At 43.5% G+C, this 19787-nt stretch overlaps 1 protein-coding gene across 6 annotated transcripts in view; it reads left to right on the forward strand.

Moving 5' to 3' along the window:
* The window catches only part of CPNE4 (copine 4), an 879187-nt gene extending 876246 nt beyond the window's left edge, over positions 1 to 2941 (forward strand). For 4 of the 6 annotated variants that reach the window (XM_033929997.1, XM_033929998.1, XM_033929996.1 and 1 more), the window contains one exon: positions 1544 to 1675. In XM_033929997.1, the coding sequence (XP_033785888.1) occupies positions 1544 to 1675 (132 nt within the window). Of the gene's footprint in view, positions 1 to 1543 lie in introns of all 6 variants that reach the window. The other 2 variants (XM_033930001.1, XM_033930000.1) reach the window with 1 other exon arrangement.
* Positions 2942 to 19787: the final 16846 nt, after the last annotated feature.

The raw sequence follows: 19787 nt of genomic DNA on the forward strand, positions 1-19787 counted from the left end.
ATGATGTCACATGCGTGTGACATCATGGCGTCACATCAATGCATGCTCAGAGGCCCTTCAGATGCGGCCTGGAGAAGAAATGAGGTTTGTGTGGGGGCATGGCTGGGGGAAGAACGTGGCCTGACTGGGGGCAGAATGGGACAGGGCCATGTGCCCTCTTTTTTAATGAAGAAATTTGATATGGATAGCACTTCCACAACCATTCCCTGCCCATGACTTGCCCCTTCCTGAAAGAGTTTTTTTAAAAAATAGAATTAAATAGCACTTGATTAGCATGATCTGACAGACAAATTTCCGCAAAATGCTTTCACACATTTTAAGGTGAGTTTTTTTTCCACATTGTTGAGCATGCATTACCACTTAGGCCATGATTCTATAAATAATGCCTAACTGCTAGGTGCCATTGGGCGAAACTGTCAATCATCCGCTAGGTGTCATTTATAAAATCATGCTTAGTGGCACCTAAGCAATCTTAGGTACCAGTAGGCGTTGAAATCAAAGGCACACTCCCATTTAGGCCAGGGTTCTCTTGGCCTAAATGAGTGCATCTAAGTCAACCTACATCCAATATAAGTCCCGAATCTGCCTCTTAACTACATCAACTTGCTGGTAGGCACTAACCGAATTAGGTGCCTACTAACTAATTTTTTTAAATTGATTTTTAATGGTGCTTTCAATTAACAGAGCCAATTTAAGCCAATTTAAAAAAAATTAACCTCCCCCTTTTACTAAACTGCGATAGCCACACTGAATGCTCTGCGCTGCTCCTGACACTCATAGGCACTCTACGTTAATAATTGCTATTGCAGTTTAGTAAAAGGGGGGGGGGGAAGTTAGATAAATAGATCAACCTGATCTAGTTGCCTAACTTCAGGCGCCATTTATTGAATCTGGGCCATATTGTGGTTTAGTAAAAGGACCTTTCTTAAGAACAAGCACTGCTTCAAGATAAGTAATTTAGTAGTTACTCTTTTCAGTCTAATGGGTTAGTGCATAAAAATTTAGTAAAAAAATGATAAATAGTTAAGGAATTCGAAGAAAAGTTATGAAGAAGAAAGTAAATTTATAATAATTAAATTGAATTCCAAAATTGTTAAAAACAAGTTAAAATTAAAAATGATAAAAGTAAAATACTAGTAAACAGGTTTTTGGCCAATGACTGGAGCAAGGAGCATTAAAACTACGCTGACCAACTCAGTCTATGACATCAGGACTGTGCGTAGGCTCCATTTCTGAGGCCTTTTCCTGCAGAAAAGTGATTATAGAACATTGCACTTTTCTAGATGAGTGGAGCACAAATATAGAGACTGTGATTTTGATTATCTATACCATTCGGGTTGGTTAACCTAGGTTGCATACTATTAGTAAAAGGGCCCCCAAGTAAGGTATGGTAACTGAACCCAAGGTAATACAGAAGCACATTCAACTGTGTATGCTTGCGTATTTGTCCTGAAGACAGCAAACATATACAGCAGGATCTACTGCCAGAATCAAGTAGTCTAATATATATATTTATTTGTTTTTTTCCTGTTGTTCCTTGTAGGCATCCCCAGCTGCACTAGCAAAAAGTGTTTTGGCAGAAGTTCCCAACCAAGTGGTGGATTATTACAATGGCAAAGGGATCAAACCAAAATGTCTGTCAGATTTTGAGTCTTCCAGGACACTAGCACCGTAAACTTCTAAGCACACTTCTACATGTTGTAGCACAAAAACACTGCTAATTATTTAAAGTAATTTGAAAACATAGCACGTTTCAGTGATTTTTAACTAAACAATGATTTTTTTGCATGTGGTAGCCAAGAGACTTGAACATGTTTAAGCAGTTGTATTGTTGAAGAATTTTTATGAAACAATTTTAAAAAAAATAATCTTTACATTACAGCATGTCGCCTTGAAATAAAATGTTATCTGTATCTGTTTTTATACTGGTTTGTTCCAATTTTGCTAAATTTCTTATTTTCTTTACACTGTAAAGCATTTTGAAATATTTATTGATAGCTGATAGCTCAAACCTACTTAGTTTTATCTGCCACACGCCGAAAAGAGATTTCAAGACGGCAGATGCACAAGACTGTACTTTGCATGTTGAAAATAAACAGACGCAGTTTTGCTGCTTTTGTAGTTATCTGCTTCTGCTGTGAGTTGCCTACTTTAAACACCTAGGCCCAGGTTCTCAAAACTTTTAGCGCTGTCGCTAAACTGTTTTCCGATGGTTTAGCCTGCATGCATTTTAGCGGCAGATTATCAAAACGGATTATCTCTGTCCTTAGCGAGCTTTCTAGCAGTCTCCGACAATGACATGCAAATGGTCTCTTCGACATTGAAATGAGCCCTCTGGTGGATTCTTAGGCTGGTGAGAATGTTTGATGGGGAGAGAGATTCCACAGTGTGAGCTGTAAGGTGAGATCACTGTTGAGATGACTCTGTGATGGTCAGTGGCAAATTTTTGTAACCTTCTTTGTGTTTTTCTGGTTTAGTCAAATTTTGCATGAGCTATTATTACCTTTCGAATTTTGGCATGACCTATTTTTGTGGAAATACCAAGGGCCTTTTTATTAGTATACTTTTTTCTGTATATAAGTTAAAGGGTTACAAAGATACATAAATACCATAAATCATAGGAGTACTGTACATTAGGGGAGGGGGAAATAGTCTCAAGTATATGTAGACTTTTTAATTTTTCTATTCAAGAAAAAGATGATACTGGGCTTCTTATTAGATTAACTACAGTGGTTAACTTTGCAGGGTATTGCACAAATTGAGGTACAAGACATTGAAGTGATTAAAACTATGGAAAAAATTACATGAATATTTAAAACTATGGTTTTATGAATAAAATGGGTGCTTCTAAAAACACTTTTTAGCTTTCTGGATTTATTTTACTATTTGACATCATTGCATAAATATGTATGTACTCTGCATGTGTGGAATAAAAGTCACTTTTAAATAAATAACATAAGTATGTGACTGATTTGTGCATTTGTGATTTTTATTACAATAACCTATATAATTCAGAAGTATAAAGCTATTTAAAATTGAGGTCCGTTATGTTTAGGAGATTTTAGGTGATTTGACAAAGCAAATATAAACAGTCATCCCTGTCACTGGCAGCAGTATGCAGATTAAAAAAACCCAAAACACAATTCTATAACTAAGGTGCTCACATTTATGTACCCCTTGTACATCTAGCTCAGTGGTCTCAAACCTGCGGCCTGGGGACCACATGCAGCCTACCAGGCATTATTTTGAGGCCCTCGGTATTTTTATCCTAATCACAAAAGTAAAATAAAACAGTTTCTTGATCATATGTCTCTTTAGCTATAAATGACAATTATTAAGACTTAGCCAAAAGGAAAGATTTATAAACTATACAGGAAAATTAGGGACATCCCTCTTCTTCAAGATCACCGAACTCTGGAACAGCTTTACTATCCCGCTTTGGAGTCTGACCTCCCTCCAACTCTTCCGAAAACATTTAAAAACATGGCTTTTCTCTAAAATGTAACGACCTCTCCCTCTTCGATATACTAAGTCTCTCTAAACTTCTCTTTACCAAGTTCTTCTACTTTTCTTTGGAGTTCCTTTCTATATCAATTCCTGTAAATCGTGCCGAGCTCTACTTCTGTGGAGATGATGCGGTATACAAACTTAAGGTTTAGTTTTAGTTTGTTTTTGTTTTTTAGTTTATACAGAGTTTCACCTCATGCAATGTTCTTCGCATAGACCATAAAGACTCAAAAACAGACTGGAACTGCCCCCACCCTCTCCCAACCCACAATTGTCATTTCTTTAAGAAGACTTTAACTATTTTTTCTGCGGCCCTCCAAGTACCTACAAATCCAAAATGTGGCCCTGCAAAGGGTTTGAGTTTGAGACCACTGATCTAGCTGTATAGAGTGCTAACACTTATGTATGAAAGTGTATACTTGCACATGAAATGTGCCAGGAGGTCACCTACATGTTTTTCTATAAAGATCCCCTTTTACAAAACCACGGTAGCAACTCACCCGCAGCAAATGCACCGAAGACCATTCAGTTCCTATGGGTGTTGGTGCATTTGCTGTGTGAGAATTACTATTACAGCTTTGTAAAAAGGGCCCTTACATACCCCTAATTCTATAGAAGGTGTTGAAAACTGCACTTGCAAATATGGGCACATTTCCAATTTGCGTGCACAATTTAATTGAACAAGCCAATTAGCGCCAATAATTGAGTGCTGATTATTTATGTTAATTGGTACTAATTCAAATTTACACACACATCTTTGTAGTCGGTATTCAATAAAGATGTGTGTGTAAATTTTATATGTGTCTCCAAAAAGGGGATGCAGCCATGGGAGGGGTATGGGCAGGTCAGGGGCATTCCTAGAATTTGCATGCATTGTTATAGAATAAGGGACTGGGAATAAAGGATTTATACCAGTAAATCCTTGCACCCCAGATTGGGCCCTGATCCTGCCGCTAAATGCATTAGTGATTTCTATTCCACCAATGCCTTGCGGTTCAAGGCGGATTACATCAAAGTTATCAAGAATTACATTAAAAGTTTTCAGGAATAGCATAAGCGATGTCATAATATTTACTTAAGAAGTACCAAAGAGTTGTCGAGATCTTAAGGTGATAAATGTTGGGTAATAAGAATTACCAAAGAGAAGTCGAAGTAATATTTAGCTCTCATTCGCTTTGGCACCCAAATTTGAGCGCCTTTTATAGAATTTAGTTCACAGCGCATAAACGCCAAAGGATATGGGTGGGGCTCCCAGGTACACCCATAACTTAAAGAATACTGTAAGCAAAAAAAGAAAAGAATACTGTAAGTTACACACATCTCTGCGGCACTTTGGTGTTTACAGTCACAACAGTTCTATGCTGCAGGCACGTAAAGATTAGGTATGCTGATAGCAGGTTACATTAATCTACCCTGAAATGCCAAAATACAATAACTCGAGCCTGTAGCAAAAATCCAAAACACAATATCTCTTGATAAATGGGAGATACGTTATTTCAGAACACAGTACTGGTCAAGAATTACATCAAGGGGATTTATTCAAAGAAGTCAGTTTTTTGGACTTTTCTCAAATTTACATTCTCAACCGTTAATGTGTTTTGGCTTTTCAAGACAGTAATAATGGAACCTGAGTGCCCAAGTGCCATGACAGTATAGGCCACTACCTACCATGCATCCTCAAGGCACCTAAATGGCGGTGCCGAGCTGTACAGCTGCCTCACCAAAGGGTCATTCCGTGTCAAGTGATCTAATTTTAGAAAAGTGCCCTCACTTCACCATCACAGATTTTGCTGAAACTTTGTATGCTGAATCTTACATGACCCAAACAAACTCTGGTAAAGTTTAAGATCTGTCAGTCGAATACTTGTGGAGATATAGTTCTTTGTTTGATACTATACCACAACCACGTACAGTATCTCTGCACAATTTGGCAACTTTTAAGTCAAAATATTTCCTTGACCATTGAAGCAAAACAAATGAAACTTGGCAATCTTATACAACTTTTTACAATCTATTCAATGGAACTAATGCGGATTTTAATTTTTTTTATTTCTTTATTCATTTTAAAGCCATAAGTAAGTGCACAATATAATACAATCATATAACTCTATAAAAGCACTTAAATACAATTATAATCTATGCCAAAAAGATATATCACCCCTCCCCCATAATTATATCCAAATACTACACTCAGATGGAGAAATTTAAAAATACATTCCAACCCGCCTTCCCACCCACCCACCCTGGACGTGTATGACCAAAGGGCATAATCACCAATCCACTCTTTGCAAAATTTTGTCAATGACTCCCAAATCTTCAGAAACATCTTATAATGTCCCTGATATATGGCCATATTATGTTCCATCTTAAAAACATGGCAGAGAGACTCCCACCAAAAGGAATAGTTCAGTCTATCCCAGTTTTTCCATTTCCTTAGAATAAGCTGTATGGCAACTCCCTGTCATAATAAATAGAAGTTTATTATTATTGTGGGATGATATTTGGCTTTTAGCTCTCATCATAATGCCAAATAGCACAGTGTCGTATGTTAGTGCCACTGGATTTTCCATTACTTTGTTTACCTGATCCCAAATGGATCTCCAAAATTGAAGTATCAAGGGACAATAAAATAATAAATGATCTAATGTCCCAGATTCGAGATGACAGTGCCAGCACCTATTAGATTTGGAACTATCTAATTCCTGTAACCGAACTGGGGTCCAAACTGCTCTATGTAACATAAAAAAACTAGTTTGTCTCATAGATGCAGACACTGTACATCTCATCCTCCAAGTCCAAATTCGTGGCCATTGAGACGCAGTAATCTGATGCTTTATCTCAATGCTCCAAATATCACGAAGACCAGTTTTTGGTTTCTTATTCAAAAATCCAGATATTAATTTATACCACTGAGCGGCCTGGGTGGGTTGGAATGTATTTTTTCAATTCTCAATTAGAGTGTAGTTCTTAGATATAATTAGGGGAGGGGGTGATAATCTTTTTGTCATAGATTATAATTGTTATTGTATTTAAGTGCTTTTATAGAATTATATGATTGTATTTTATTTTGCACTTACTTATGGCTTTAAAATGAATAAAGAAATTTAAAAAAATAAATAATGAAGCTATCCTCGTAAAATTTGGCTGTTATTTTGTGACATGACTTTGTTCTCAAATATATGATTTCCATTTATAAGCTAATCTCGTTACTTTATAATTTCAATTTAAAGTTTGTGTTTTTTCAAAAAATGTCAAAAACTGGGTCTTTTTAACCAGATTTTACAAAAATATAATATTCTGAAACTATTTTCTCAAACTAACTCTATTAGAAAGAGCATGTTTCAGACCCTCTGGAAAAACTGGCAGTGGCATAGCGAGGCAGGGAGGCAGCCAAACATCATTGCAACCAGGAAATGATGTCAGAATGGAGCTAAGACCGGTGTGAACAGGAGGTGGAAGATGCTGATCGCGCTAGGGAACGTTTCAAGAGATACACAGTGGGACGGAGAGGAGGAGAGGTGCCAGCACCCCCACCAAAAAGGTGCCCGGAGTGGTCTGTGCCACCTCCTTATTACACCACTGCCTGAATGAGCTACTTCTGAAATCCAAATGAACAATACAATGTATCATAAAATAGTACAAAAAACCCTATATAGAATAATGACATTAAAAAGACCAGAGACTGGAAAACTGCTGCAACAACTAATCAAAATAACTCCTAAAAAATAGGCCTTGCCCTAGAATCCAAAATGTTGATTAAATAGCCAGACTTTTAGGCTCCTTTTACGAAGCCGCGTTAGCGACTTTTAATCACACGCTAACCCCTGCGCCAGCCGAAAAACTACCGCCTGCTCAAGAGGAGGCAGTAGCAGCTAGCGCATCCAGCAGTTTAGCGCGAGCTATTACGTGCATTAAACTGCCACCGCGGCTTCGTAAAAGGAGCCCTTAGTTTCCTTCTCCTGTCAATAATCATTAATTTTCTTCAATTCTTGGGGTAGAACATTCCATAAAGCAGGTCCATAACAAGTAAAAGCTGCCAAATGGGTTGAGAACCATAATAACCAATGATCAAATAGTCTACCAAGAGTTTTGTTACATGTTGTGATATGCCTTTGTATAAAGCTTAAAAAAACAAACAAACCCCATGAGCTGCAGAAAATCCTTTTGGTTGGAGAGGCCAAACCAATTAATCTCAAGCTCCATCCCATAGTCATCTAGTTTTTGATGCTTTATTGGTTGAAAAATTAGTGAGGTCACAGCCCCTATAGCCTACCCCATTCCTCTGCCTATGCAAAGGACTTGGTTTCAGCTAAGAGCCAAAGCAGATTAAAAAAGAAGAGGATTGATCTCATACAACCTTTAAAGCTGCCGCCACTTTCAAGGTGCACTATTCGTGTTGAGTCACAATACTTCAGCCACCCTAGGATTCTGGATATTTATTTATTTATTACACTTCTATTCTGCACTAACAATTGGTTTCTAGGCAAATTACAAAATAAAAGTACATAATCTAAAAATACAAAAAAACAAGATATACTTACAAGTAGGAGAGAAAGAAAAAAAGAGTAGGTTATTTTGCAATATTTCATAAATCTTAAGAAACAGAGATGAGGCAAAGCTTGCATTTGCTTATAGAGATGGAATCAACTCTTTTTAGCTTTGGTATCTTTGGGCTGCAAAGGTGGACACACCATAATGGCTTAGATCAGCTTCATATCACATTCTCAACACTAACCTTGCTTTCTACTTACCTTTCTCTTCTTGTTTTGATATGAAGCCAGCATACTGATTGAACTCCAAGCTCGTCTCTTGATTTTCTACTGCCGAAGATAGATAATCCCGTTTCGGATGGATGACTAGCTGTGTACAGCTGAAAGTGTAATCAGATTATGAATCGTCCATTACATAAGCAGGCCAAATTTATTATATGCACTGTGAACACAGAATCTGATAGCTAGGAAAAGCTGTCTGGTTGTGAAATGACTAAACTTGCTTCACCATCCCTAGGAAAAAAGAAGTCAGAAGAGATGAAAAGTAATATGACCTATGTAAATATGTTCCCATTCAAATACTAGTTTCTCATGTGTACTACAAACAAGATTACCAAAGATAAGTCTGGGATGATCAGATGCCTTTGTTCCTGTTATGGTCCAAAGATCATCCAGACTGATTTTTTTTTTTAAAAGAAAACCCATTGAATCACAGGAAGGAGTCATAAAAATGATATTTTACAGGGAATGGTGGTTCATAGAGTTATAAATGAAGAGCAATCTTGATTATCTGTGATTAGTTTGAGAGACCATCTCAGAAATCATTACAAATCTGTTGGGCAAAAACTCTGATTTACTGGCTAGCATTTTTAGTAAACTTGTTGCCAGCCCAGCCATCCACAATGCATGCGATAAACATGATGCTGCCTAAATAAAACACCGCATACACCTAATTACACTTCATTATACACACGTATAGGTGATTGCATATGATTATAACGAAATGCTGAGAGATGTGGGATTCTATTGGTTCAACTGAAATCACTGAAGGTTGTGATATCTTTTTATTGGCCGAATGTGAACATCATAGTAGTGAAAGCTTGAGTGTCCTTTAGAGCAGCTGCCTCAGCACCCTGAAGGTTATAAGTTAAATTTCCACTGCAGTTCTTTGTGACCCTGGGCAAGTCACTTAACACTTCATTGTCCCAGGTTCAAAATAAGTACCTAACATATGTAAAGTGCTTTGATTGCAACCACACAGAAAAGGCAGTATATCAAGCCTGCCATCATGTTTCTAAGTCCCATCCCATTTACCCACTATCTCTGGATAATTTTTAAAGTAATTTAGTCAATAAAAGTTATCATGACCTGTGAAGGATCTTTTCCCTAGGACAAATATAGCTACTAGAACTCTCTGCTACAATTTCATAAATGTTCAAGAATAAGGCTAGGACGGTGCACTAATGATTGTAAAAAGAAATGTTTGTAATTTTCCCTGGAAATCACCAGCGAGTGCAATGATACCTGGGAATGTGCGTTCACTTGAAATGGCATTTCCCATACTATTTCATACATCCTTTTGCCCAGAATAACAGGTACAAAAATGAAATTATTTCATAAATAATGCATACTCTTCAGAAAGAGTACATACTATTGGTGCATAGGACATACTAGTGTGTCCTCAATAGTGCTTACTTTTCACGAACATTATCACAAATAGGCCCTTCTTTAAGAAGTCCTATTCACGATTTAAACATGAAAAATTTGAATTTCCAAGTGCATGTTGAATAAACATCGAAAACCCAATTGGGAGAACCTGCCGGATGCGGACTGGAATGTTCCGTCTGCGGAATCGGAAAGAAGTAGGGAGATTGTGGATGCCTTTCAAGAGGCTCTGCTCAGACAAATGGTGACGGAACCCACAAGGGAAAAGGCGATATTGGATCTGGTCCTCACAAATGGAGAGAGTATCTCTAATGTTCGAGTGGGTGCTCACCTGGGAAGTAGCGATCATCAAACGGTTTGGTTTGATATAACGGCTAAAGTGGAGAGCGGCCACACGATACTTAAATTCCTAGATTTCAAACGTACGGATTTTAATGCAATGGGAAAGTACCTGAAGAAAGAGCTGTTAGGATGGGAGGACATAAGAGAAGTGGAAAGACAGTGGTCTAAGCTGAAAGGAGCGATAAAGCACAGTTACTTACCGTAACAGGTGTTATCCAGGGACAGCAGGCAGATATTCTTAACACATGGGTGACGTCACCGACGGAGCCCTCGGTACGGACCTTTTTAACTAGAAGTTTCTAGTTGGCCGCACCGCGCGTGCGCGAGTGCCTTCCCGCCCGACGGAGGAGTGCGTGGTCCCCAGTTAGGATAAGCCAGCTAAGAAGCCAACCCGGGGAGGTGGGTGGGACGTAAGAATATCTGCCTGCTGTCCCTGGATAACACCTGTTACGGTAAGTAACTGTGCTTTATCCCAGGACAAGCAGGCAGCATATTCTTAACACATGGGTGACCTCCAAGCTAACAAAGAGGGAGGTGGGATGGTTGGCCATTAGGAAAATAAATTTTGTAACACAGATTGGCCGAAGTGTCCATCCCGTCTGGAGAACGCATCCAGACAGTAGTGAGTAGTGAACGTGTGAACTGAGGACCAAGTGGCCGCCTTGCAGATTTCCTCGATGGGCGTGGAGCGGAGGAAAGCTACAGAAGCAGCCATAGCTCGGACTCTGTGGGCCGTGACAGTTCCTTCCAGAGAGAGACCGGCCCGAGCGTAGCAGAAAGCAATACAGGCAGCAAGCCAATTGGAAAGTGTCCGTTTGGAGACAGGATGACCCAAACGGTTGGGGTCGAAAGACAAAAAGAGCTGAGGGGATGTTCGGTGAGCTCTGGTACGATCAAGATAGTAAGCAAGGGCACGCTTACAATCCAGCGTGTGCAACGCCTGTTCCCCAGGATGCGAGTGAGGCTTAGGGAAGAAGACGGGTAGCACAATGGACTGGTTGAGGTGAAAAGCTGAGACCACCTTGGGAAGGAATTTAGGGTGGGTACGCAGAACAACCTTGTCATGGTGGAAAACAGTGAAAGGTGGGTCGGCAACCAGTGCATGCAGTTCGCTAACCCTCCTGGCAGAGGTGATGGCAATTAGGAAAAGCACCTTCCAGGTAAGAAGCCTGAGTGTAGTTGTGGCAAGAGGCTCAAACGGAGGTTTCATGAGAGCTGAGAGAACCACATTCAGGTCCCAGACGACAGGAGGAGGCTTGAGAGGCGGTTTGATGTTGAAGAGCCCTCTCATAAATCTGGAAACCAGAGGATGAGCTGTGAGGGGTTTTCCGAGAATAGGCTCGTGAAACGCAGTGATGGCACTGAGGTGGACTCTGATGGAGGTGGTTTTGAGGCCAGCGTTGGACAGCGAGAGCAAATATTCCAAGACAGGTTCCACCGCCAAAGAGGTGGGTTCTTGATGATGCCGGAGACACCACGAGGAGAATCTGGTCCACTTCTGATGGTAACATTGGAGAGTGGCCGGTTTCCTGGAGGCGTCCAAAATGAGGCGGACCGGTTGAGATAGATTCTCCGGAGAGGTCAGCCCGAGAGAAACCAAGCTGTCAGGTGGAGGGAAGACAGATTGGGATGCAGTAGAGACTGATGCTGCTGTGTAAGCAGAGTAGGAAACACAGGAAGAGGAATGGGCTCCCTGGAGCTGAGTTGAAGCAGGAGGGAGAACCAGTGTTGACGAGGCCACCGAGGGGCGATGAGAATCATGGTGGCGTTGTCCTTGCGGAGTTTGGACAAGGTCCGCAACATCAGAGGAAGTGGAGGGAAGGCATAGAGGAACCGATCCCTCCAGTCGAGCAGGAATGCATCCGGAGCCAGACGGTGAGGAGAGAAGAGTCTGGAACAGAATTGGGGCAGCTGATGGTTGTGAGGTGCTGCAAAGAGGTCCACCTGCGGAGTGCCCCATCGGGCAAAGATGGAGAGCAGAGTCGGAGGGTCCAACGTCCACTCGTGAGGTTGAAGGATGCGGCTGAGATTGTCGGCCAGAGAGTTCTGTTCGCCCTGGATATAGACCGCCCTGAGAAAGAGATTGCGGTCCGTGGCCCAGGTCCAGATGCGCAGAGCCTCCAAACAAAGGGGGCGAGATCCGGTGCCGCCCTGCTTGTTTATGTAGTACATGGCGACTTGATTGTCTGTGCACAGGAGGAGGACTTGAGGGCAGAGAAGATGTTGGAAAGCCTTGAGGGCGTAGAACATGGCTCTGAGTTCCAGGAAATTTATGTGATGACGACGCTCCTGTGGGGTCCAAAGTCCCTGGGTGCGTAGGTCGCCTAGGTGAGCTCCCCATGTGTAGGGGGACGCATCGGTGGTGATGATCATAGAGTGAGGGGGCAGATGAAAGAGTAGACCCCTGGAAAGATTTGAGGAGTTCAACCACCATTGGAGAGATTGCTGAAGAGATGATGTCACAGAGATGGGATGAGAAAGAAGATCTGTAGTCTGTGACCATTGGTTGGCGAGAGTCCATTGAGGTGTCCTGAGGTGGAGTCGCGCCAGAGGAAGGACATGCACTGTCGAGGCCATGTGACCCAGAAGGACCATCATCTGTCGGGCAGGAATGGAGGGATGCATGAGTACCTGACGGCAGAGATGGAGCAGGGTCTGCTTGCGATCTGAGGGGAGAAAGGCCCTCATCAGCGTGGTGTCCAGGACTGCTCCGATGAATTGAAGTCGCTGGGTGGGAAGCAGATGCGACTTGGGGTAGTTGATCTCGAACCCCAGGAGGTGGAGGAGAGAGATGGTGTGATGAGTAGCTTGTAGCACGAGTTGAGATGAAGGTGCTTTCACCAACCAATCGTCCAAGTAGGGGAACACCTGGAGGTTGTGAGACCTGAGGAAGGCCGCCACCACTATCAGGCATTTGGTGAAGACTCTGGGGGAGGAAGCGAGGCCAAATGGTAGTACTTTGTACTGGTAGTGGTGGTGTAGTACCTGGAACCGCAGGTAGCGGCGAGAGTTCTGATGGATGGAGATGTGGGTGTAGGCCTCTTTGAGGTCCAGGGAACATAGCCAGTCGTGTTGAGAAAGAAGAGGGTAAAGTGTGGCAAGGGAGAGCATCCTGAACTTTTCCTTGACTAGACACTTGTTGAGGTCCCTGAGATCAAGAATGGGACGGAGGTCTCCCGTCTTTTTGGGTACAAGGAAGTAGCGGGAGTAGAATCCCTGACCCCTTTGATCTGGAGGTACTTCTTCGATGGCATTGAGAAGGAGGAGGGATTGAACCTCCCTCAGGAGGAGGGGGGTTTGAGAGGAGTGAGAAGCAGACTCTATGGGAAGGTTGTCCGGTGGAAGAGTCTGGAAGTTGAGAGAGTAGCCGTGGCGGATGATGTTGAGGACCCACTGGTCTGACGTGATGACTTCCCAACGGCTTGAGAAAATGGTGAGACGACCCCCTATAGGCTGTGGAAGAGGCAGCGAGGGTGGATGACTGGCTATGCCCTGGAGAGAAGAGTCAAAAGGGCTGAGATTGTTTAGCAGGCTGAGAAGGCTTAGAGGGTTGAGTGGCCTGAGATCGAGCCTGGGCATGGTGTTGCTGTTGGCGGGGTCGCCGAGATTGTTGAGGAGGCGGATTGAGTGGCCTGGCTGAGAACCTCCGCTGGTAAGATGATTGAGGCCGATAGGGTCGAGCAGGCGGAGCCTTCTTTTTCGGCTTGATTAGGGTGTCCCACCTGGTCTCATGGGCCGAGAGTTTCTGGGTGGTGGAATCCAGTGACTCTCCAAAGAGTTCATCCCCGAGACAGGGGGCGTTGGCCAGACGATCCTGGTGGTTGATGTCCAGGTCGGAGACTCTGAGCCAGGCTAATCGACGCATGGCTACGGCCATGGCAGAGGCCCGAGAGGTGAGCTCGAAGGAGTCGTAGATTGAGCGGACCATATACTTTCGCATCTGGAGAAGACCAGAGATGTGTTGTTGGAATAACGGGACCTTGCGCTCAGGAAGGTACTTCTGGAGGGCAGATAGTTGTTGGACCAAATGTTTCAGATAGAAAGAAAAATGGAAGGAATAGTTGTTTGCCCTGTTGGCAAGCATGGCATTCTGGTAGAGCCTCTTGCCAAACTTGTCCATGGTCTTACCTGCTCTGCCAGGAGGGGTAGAGGCATAGACACTAGAGCCCTGAGTCTTTTTTAAGGTGGATTCCACCAGAAGGGACTCATGGGGCAATTGAGATTTGTCGAATCCAGGAATAGGAATGACACGGTAAAGGTTGTCCAGTTTACGGGGGGCTCCCGGTACCGTGAGGGGATTTTCCAAGTTTTTATAGAACGTTTCCCGTAGGATGTCATGCACGGGAAGCTTGAGGAACTCCTTAGGAGGTTGTTCAAAGTCTAAGGCCTCTAGAAAGGCTTGAGACTTTTTTGAGTCAGATTCTAGAGGAAGTGACAGGGCAGCAGACATTTCTCTCAGAAATTTAGAAAAAGAGGACTGCTCTGGTTTGGAGGTGGCATCGGGTGCCGATGGTTCCTCATCAGATGAGGAGGGATCCTCCTCGGTACCGAGAGGAGTGTCCTCCCATAAGTCAGGGTCCCTGACCTCTGGTGCATGTCGAGACACCGGGGTGGAGGGCGCGGTATGGTGAGTCTTGGACAAAGACTTTCCAGAGCGCACCGAAACGGTACCAGGGGAGGAAGACCGGCGTCTATCTCGGTCCCGAGAAGAGTGCCGTACCGCCTGGTGCCGAGGAGGATCCAATGTGGCCTGAGAATGAACCACTGGATCGCTATGAAGTTGTTGGGCCGAGAGGATCGGCATGGAGGTGTTCACCGGTACCGAAGGGGTGGACACCGGGGGCTCGGTACGGGGCTCGGGCCGGTCTGGTACCGGAAGGAGCGGTGCCAGGATAGTGGGCAACAGTTGTTCAAGTTGTTTCTTCAACTGCTCCTGTAGTTGAGCCTTCAAGATGGCCGAGATACGGTCATCGAGGGGTGTCATCGGAACCGCTTTCTTTTTCTTCGGTTCCTTAGATGCCGCTCCACGCCCCGGCGATGAGGAGGCCGATGACGAGGCACTCACCGAGATCGGGGCGGAGCGTTTGCGGGACCGGTGCGATGCCGGTAAGGACGGTGTCGCCACCGTAGCTGGAGGGCGCTCGAGGGAAGAGGAAGGCTTCTTAGCCGGCTTACCTGGCGCCAGCGGCGCCGATGCGGGGTCGGTCGGTGTCGAGGTCGATGGTGCCGATTTTTGAGGTACCGCCGTTGAAGGTGAGGAGTCCATCGCCGACTCGGTACCGAAGAGAAGAGTTTGTTGGATTTTTCGGTTTTTGAGAGTTCTCTTTTTAAGAGTGGCACAGCGGGTGCAGGAATCCGCCCGATGCTCCGGACCCAGACACTGCAAACACCAATTGTGTGGGTCAGTTAAGGAGATCGGGCGTGCACACCGCTGGCACTTCTTAAAACCGACCTGCGGGGGCATGAAGGGGAAGATAGCCTCCGCAAAATCGAAGCCCGAGGCCTGTATACTGGCAACAGGCCCCTCCGGGGCAAAACGAAAGAAAAAGGGAAAAAGCAAAGTTTTTTTTTTTTTTTTTTTGCAAATCAAAGAAAAAATAAACCCGAAGGTAAAGAAAGAAAAAATAAGGAAAAAAGCGCGAGCGGGAAGGCAAAAAAGTGGTTTCAACGGCCGTTGAAAAAACACACGCGTCTTCTTCGCTCCGCGGAAACGAAGAAACTGGGGACCACGCACTCCTCCGTCGGGCGGGAAGGCACTCGCGCACGCGCGGTGCGGCCAACTAGAAACTTCTAGTTAAAAAGGTCCGTACCGAGGGCTCCGTCGGTGACGTCACCCATGTGTTAAGAATATGCTGCCTGCTTGTCCTGGGATAAAAATGGCTACGGACCTTTATGTGAAGAAAATCAATAAAAACAAGAGAAAAAGGAAGCCGATATGGTTCTCCAACCTAGTGGCTGAGAAAATAAAGGCGAAAGAGTTGGCGTTCATGAAATATAAAAAAAACCAAGAAGAGGAGAGCAGAAAGGACTACAGGGTGAAACTGAAAGAAGCCAAGAGAGAGATACGTTTGGCGAAGGCACAGGCGGAAGAACAAATGGCTAAAAATGTAAAAAAGGGAGATAAAAATTTTTTAAAATATCTTAGTGAAAGGAGGAAGATAAAAAATGGAATTGCTAGGCTAAAAGATGCTGGGAACAAATATGTGGAGAGTGATGAGGAGAAAGCAAATGTGCTAAACAAATACTTCTGTTCTGTGTTCACAGAAGAAAATCCTGGAGAAGGACCGAGATTGTCTGGCAAAGTTACACAAGAAAATGGAGTAGATTCTGCGCCGTTCACAGAGGAGGGTGTTTATGAGCAACTTGATAAACTGAAGGTGGACAAAGCGATGGGACCAGACGGGATCCATCCCAGGATACTAAGGGAGCTCAGAGAGGTTCTGGCGAGTCCTATTAAAGACTTGTTCAACAAATCTTTGGAGACGGGAGTGATTCCTGAGGATTGGAGGAGAGCGGATGTGGTCCCTATTCATAAAAGTGGTCACAGGGATGAAGCAGGAAACTACAGGCCAGTGAGCCTCACTTCAGTTGTTGGAAAAATAATGGAAGTGATGCTGAAAGAAAGGATAGTGTACTTCCTTGAATCTAATGGGTTACAGGATCCGAGGCAACATTGCTTTACAAAAGGTAAATCGTGCCAAACGAACCTGATTGAATTTTTTGATTGGGTGACCAGAGAGCTGGATCGAGGACATATGCTAGATGTAATTTACTTGGATTTCAGCAAAGCCTTTGATACAGTTCCTCATAGGAGGCTGTTGAACAAACTTGAAGGGCTGAAGTTAGGACCCAAAGTGGTGAACTGGGTCAGAAACTGGCTGTCGGACAGACGCCAGAGGGTGGTGGTTAATGGAAGTTGCTCGAAGGAAGGAAAGGTGACTAGTGGAGTCCCTCAGGGTTCAGTGCTGGGGCCAATCCTGTTCAATATGTTTGTGAGTGACATTGCTGAAGGGTTAGAAGGAAAAGTGTGCCTTTTTCCAGATGATACCAAGATTCGTAACAGAGTAGACACCGAAGAGGGAGTGGAAAATATGAAAAAGGATCTGCAAAAGTTAGAGGAATGGTCTAATGCCTGGCAACTAAAATTCAATGCAAAGAAATGCAGAGTAATGCATTTGGGGATTAATAATAGGAAGGAACCGTATATGCTGGGAGGAGAGAAGCTGATATGCACGGACGGGGAGAGGGACCTTGGGGTTATAGTGTCCGAAGATCTAAAGGCGAAAAAACAGTGTGACAAGGCAGTGGCTGCTGCCAGAAGGATGCTGGGCTGTATAAAGAGAGGCGTAGTCAGTAGAAGGAAGAAGGTTTTGATGCCCCTGTACAGGTCATTGGTAAGGCTCCACTAGGAGTATTGTGTTCAGTTTTGGAGACCGTATCTGGCGAAAGACGTAAGAAGACTTGAGGCGGTCCAGAGGAGGGCGACGAAAATGATAGGAGGCTTGCGCCAGAAGACGTATGAGGAGAGACTGGAAGCCCTGAATATGTATACCCTAGAGGAAAGGAGAGACAGGGGAGATATGATTCAGACGTTCAAATACTTGAAGGGTATTAACGTAGAACAAAATCTTTTCCAGAGAAAGGAAAATGGTAAAACCAGAGGACATAATTTGAGGTTGAGGGGTGGTAGATTCAGGGGCAATGTTAGGAAATTCTACTTTACGGAGAGGGTAGTGGATGCCTGGAATGCGCTCCCGAGAGAGGTGGTGGAGAGTAAAACTGTGACTGAGTTCAAAGAAGCATGGGATGAACACAGAAGATTTAGAATCAGAAAATAATATTAAAGATTGAACTAGGCCAGTTACTGGGCAGACTTGCACGGTCTGTGTCTGTGTCTGTGTATGGTGGAGGATGGGCAGGGGAGGGCTTCAATGGCTGGGTGGGTGTAGATGGTCTGGAGTAAGTCTTAACAGAGATTTTGGCAGTTGGAACCCAAGCACAGTACCGGGTAAAGCTTTGGATTCTTGCCCAGAAATAGCTAAGAAGAAAAAATTTAAAAAAAAAAAAAAAATTAAATTGAATCAGGTTGGGCAGACTGGATGGACCATCCAGGTCTTTATCTGCCGTCATCTACTATGTTACTATGTTATAGATAGAACATAAGAACTGCCAGTCACCGGATCAGACCCTAGGTCCATCTCGTCCGGTGACCCGCACACGGGGAGGCCAATCCCGATGTTCCCTGCTAAAGATCCTGTTTACCCGTACTCCTCAATATGTTTTACAAGAAGGTGTGCATCTAACTTGCCCTTGAATCCTGGAATGGTGGTCTCCGACACAACCTCCTCAGGGAGAGCTCCAAGCATCCACCACTCGCTGCGAGAAACAGAACTTTCTGATATTTGTTCTGGACCTGGTGCCCCTCAGTTTCAGTCCATGACCCCTTGTCCAAGTCACATTTGACAATGTGACTAATGATAGCTGGGACTTACATGTATACATCTGTAATACATGCACATGGCACGGGGGTGGGCAGGGTAAAAAAATAGACCTATATTCCCCTTTTCAAAAAGGAAATGCACATCTGTGATCACTATAATCAAAGTTGGGATTTACAGCTATTCTCAGGTACGTATAAAGTGCTTGTTTCTATCAGTGTTCTAAAGAGGGATTAGGAGAAGTTGTTCCCTTAATCTCTCAGTATATTTTGGGCTATGTAGGCTCAATCACCATCACCCCACGGTTCCTCTTTCAGTCCATGTAAATCAGCCTCTTCCCCTCTTCCCAAACACATATGATTCCTTTGGATTTTTATTCCCCAAGTGCATCATTCTGCTCTGCTTCGCATTAATTATTTTCTTTATTGGTGTTTGCAGGAAAAGAGATACTGTATACAGTCATGTGAAAACATTAGGACACCCCCATGAAATATTCAGTTCTTTCACATACTGATGCCAAATCTTTTTTTTATTTATCTCTGGAAAAGAAAGTGATGTAATTGCAGGTAAACAACAAAACATTTCCTTGATTTACTCATGAAACAAAAGATATCCACAAAATGTGTATTCTGAGGAATAAATTAGGACATCATATACCCTAATAGCTAGTGTTACCCACTTTAGCTGAAATAACTGCAGTGAGACGCTTCTTGTAACCATCTACCAGTCTCTGACATCGGTCTGAGGAAAGTTTGACTCACTCCTCAATGCAGAATTCTTTCAGCTGTGAGATGTTTGAGGGGTTTCAAATCACCCCACAGCATCTCAATGGGATTAAGATCAGGGCTTTGACTCAGCCACTCCAGGACTCTCAATTTTTTAGTTTTCAGCCAGTCCTTGGTGGATTTACTGGTATGTTTTGGGTCACAGTCGTGCTGCAGGGTCCAGTTCTGCTTCACAGTAGAATTTATGGTGAGCTGGTAGGTCCTGATGCAGCAAAGCATTCCCAAACCACGATACTTCCACCTCCATGCTTCACAGTTGGTATGAGGTTCATTCCTGAAATGCTGTATTTGGTGTATGCCAAACATGTCCTTTTCTGGTGTCCAAATAATTAAATTTTAGACTCATCTATCCATAGAAAACTATTCCAGAAGTCCTGGTGTTTGTCTACGTTCGCTCTGGCAAACTTCAGTCTGGCCTTGATGTTTCTCTTAGAGAGCAAAGGTTTCCTCTTTGCATACCTCCCATGCAAGTTAAATTTATGCAATCTCTTTCTGATTGTAGAGGCATACACTTTCACATCAACAGTAGTAAGAGCCTGCTGTAGGTCCCGTGATGACAT

The sequence above is a fragment of the Geotrypetes seraphini genome, chromosome 2 (genome assembly GCF_902459505.1).
Source record: "Geotrypetes seraphini chromosome 2, aGeoSer1.1, whole genome shotgun sequence".
Classification (NCBI taxonomy): Eukaryota; Metazoa; Chordata; class Amphibia; order Gymnophiona; family Dermophiidae; genus Geotrypetes; species Geotrypetes seraphini.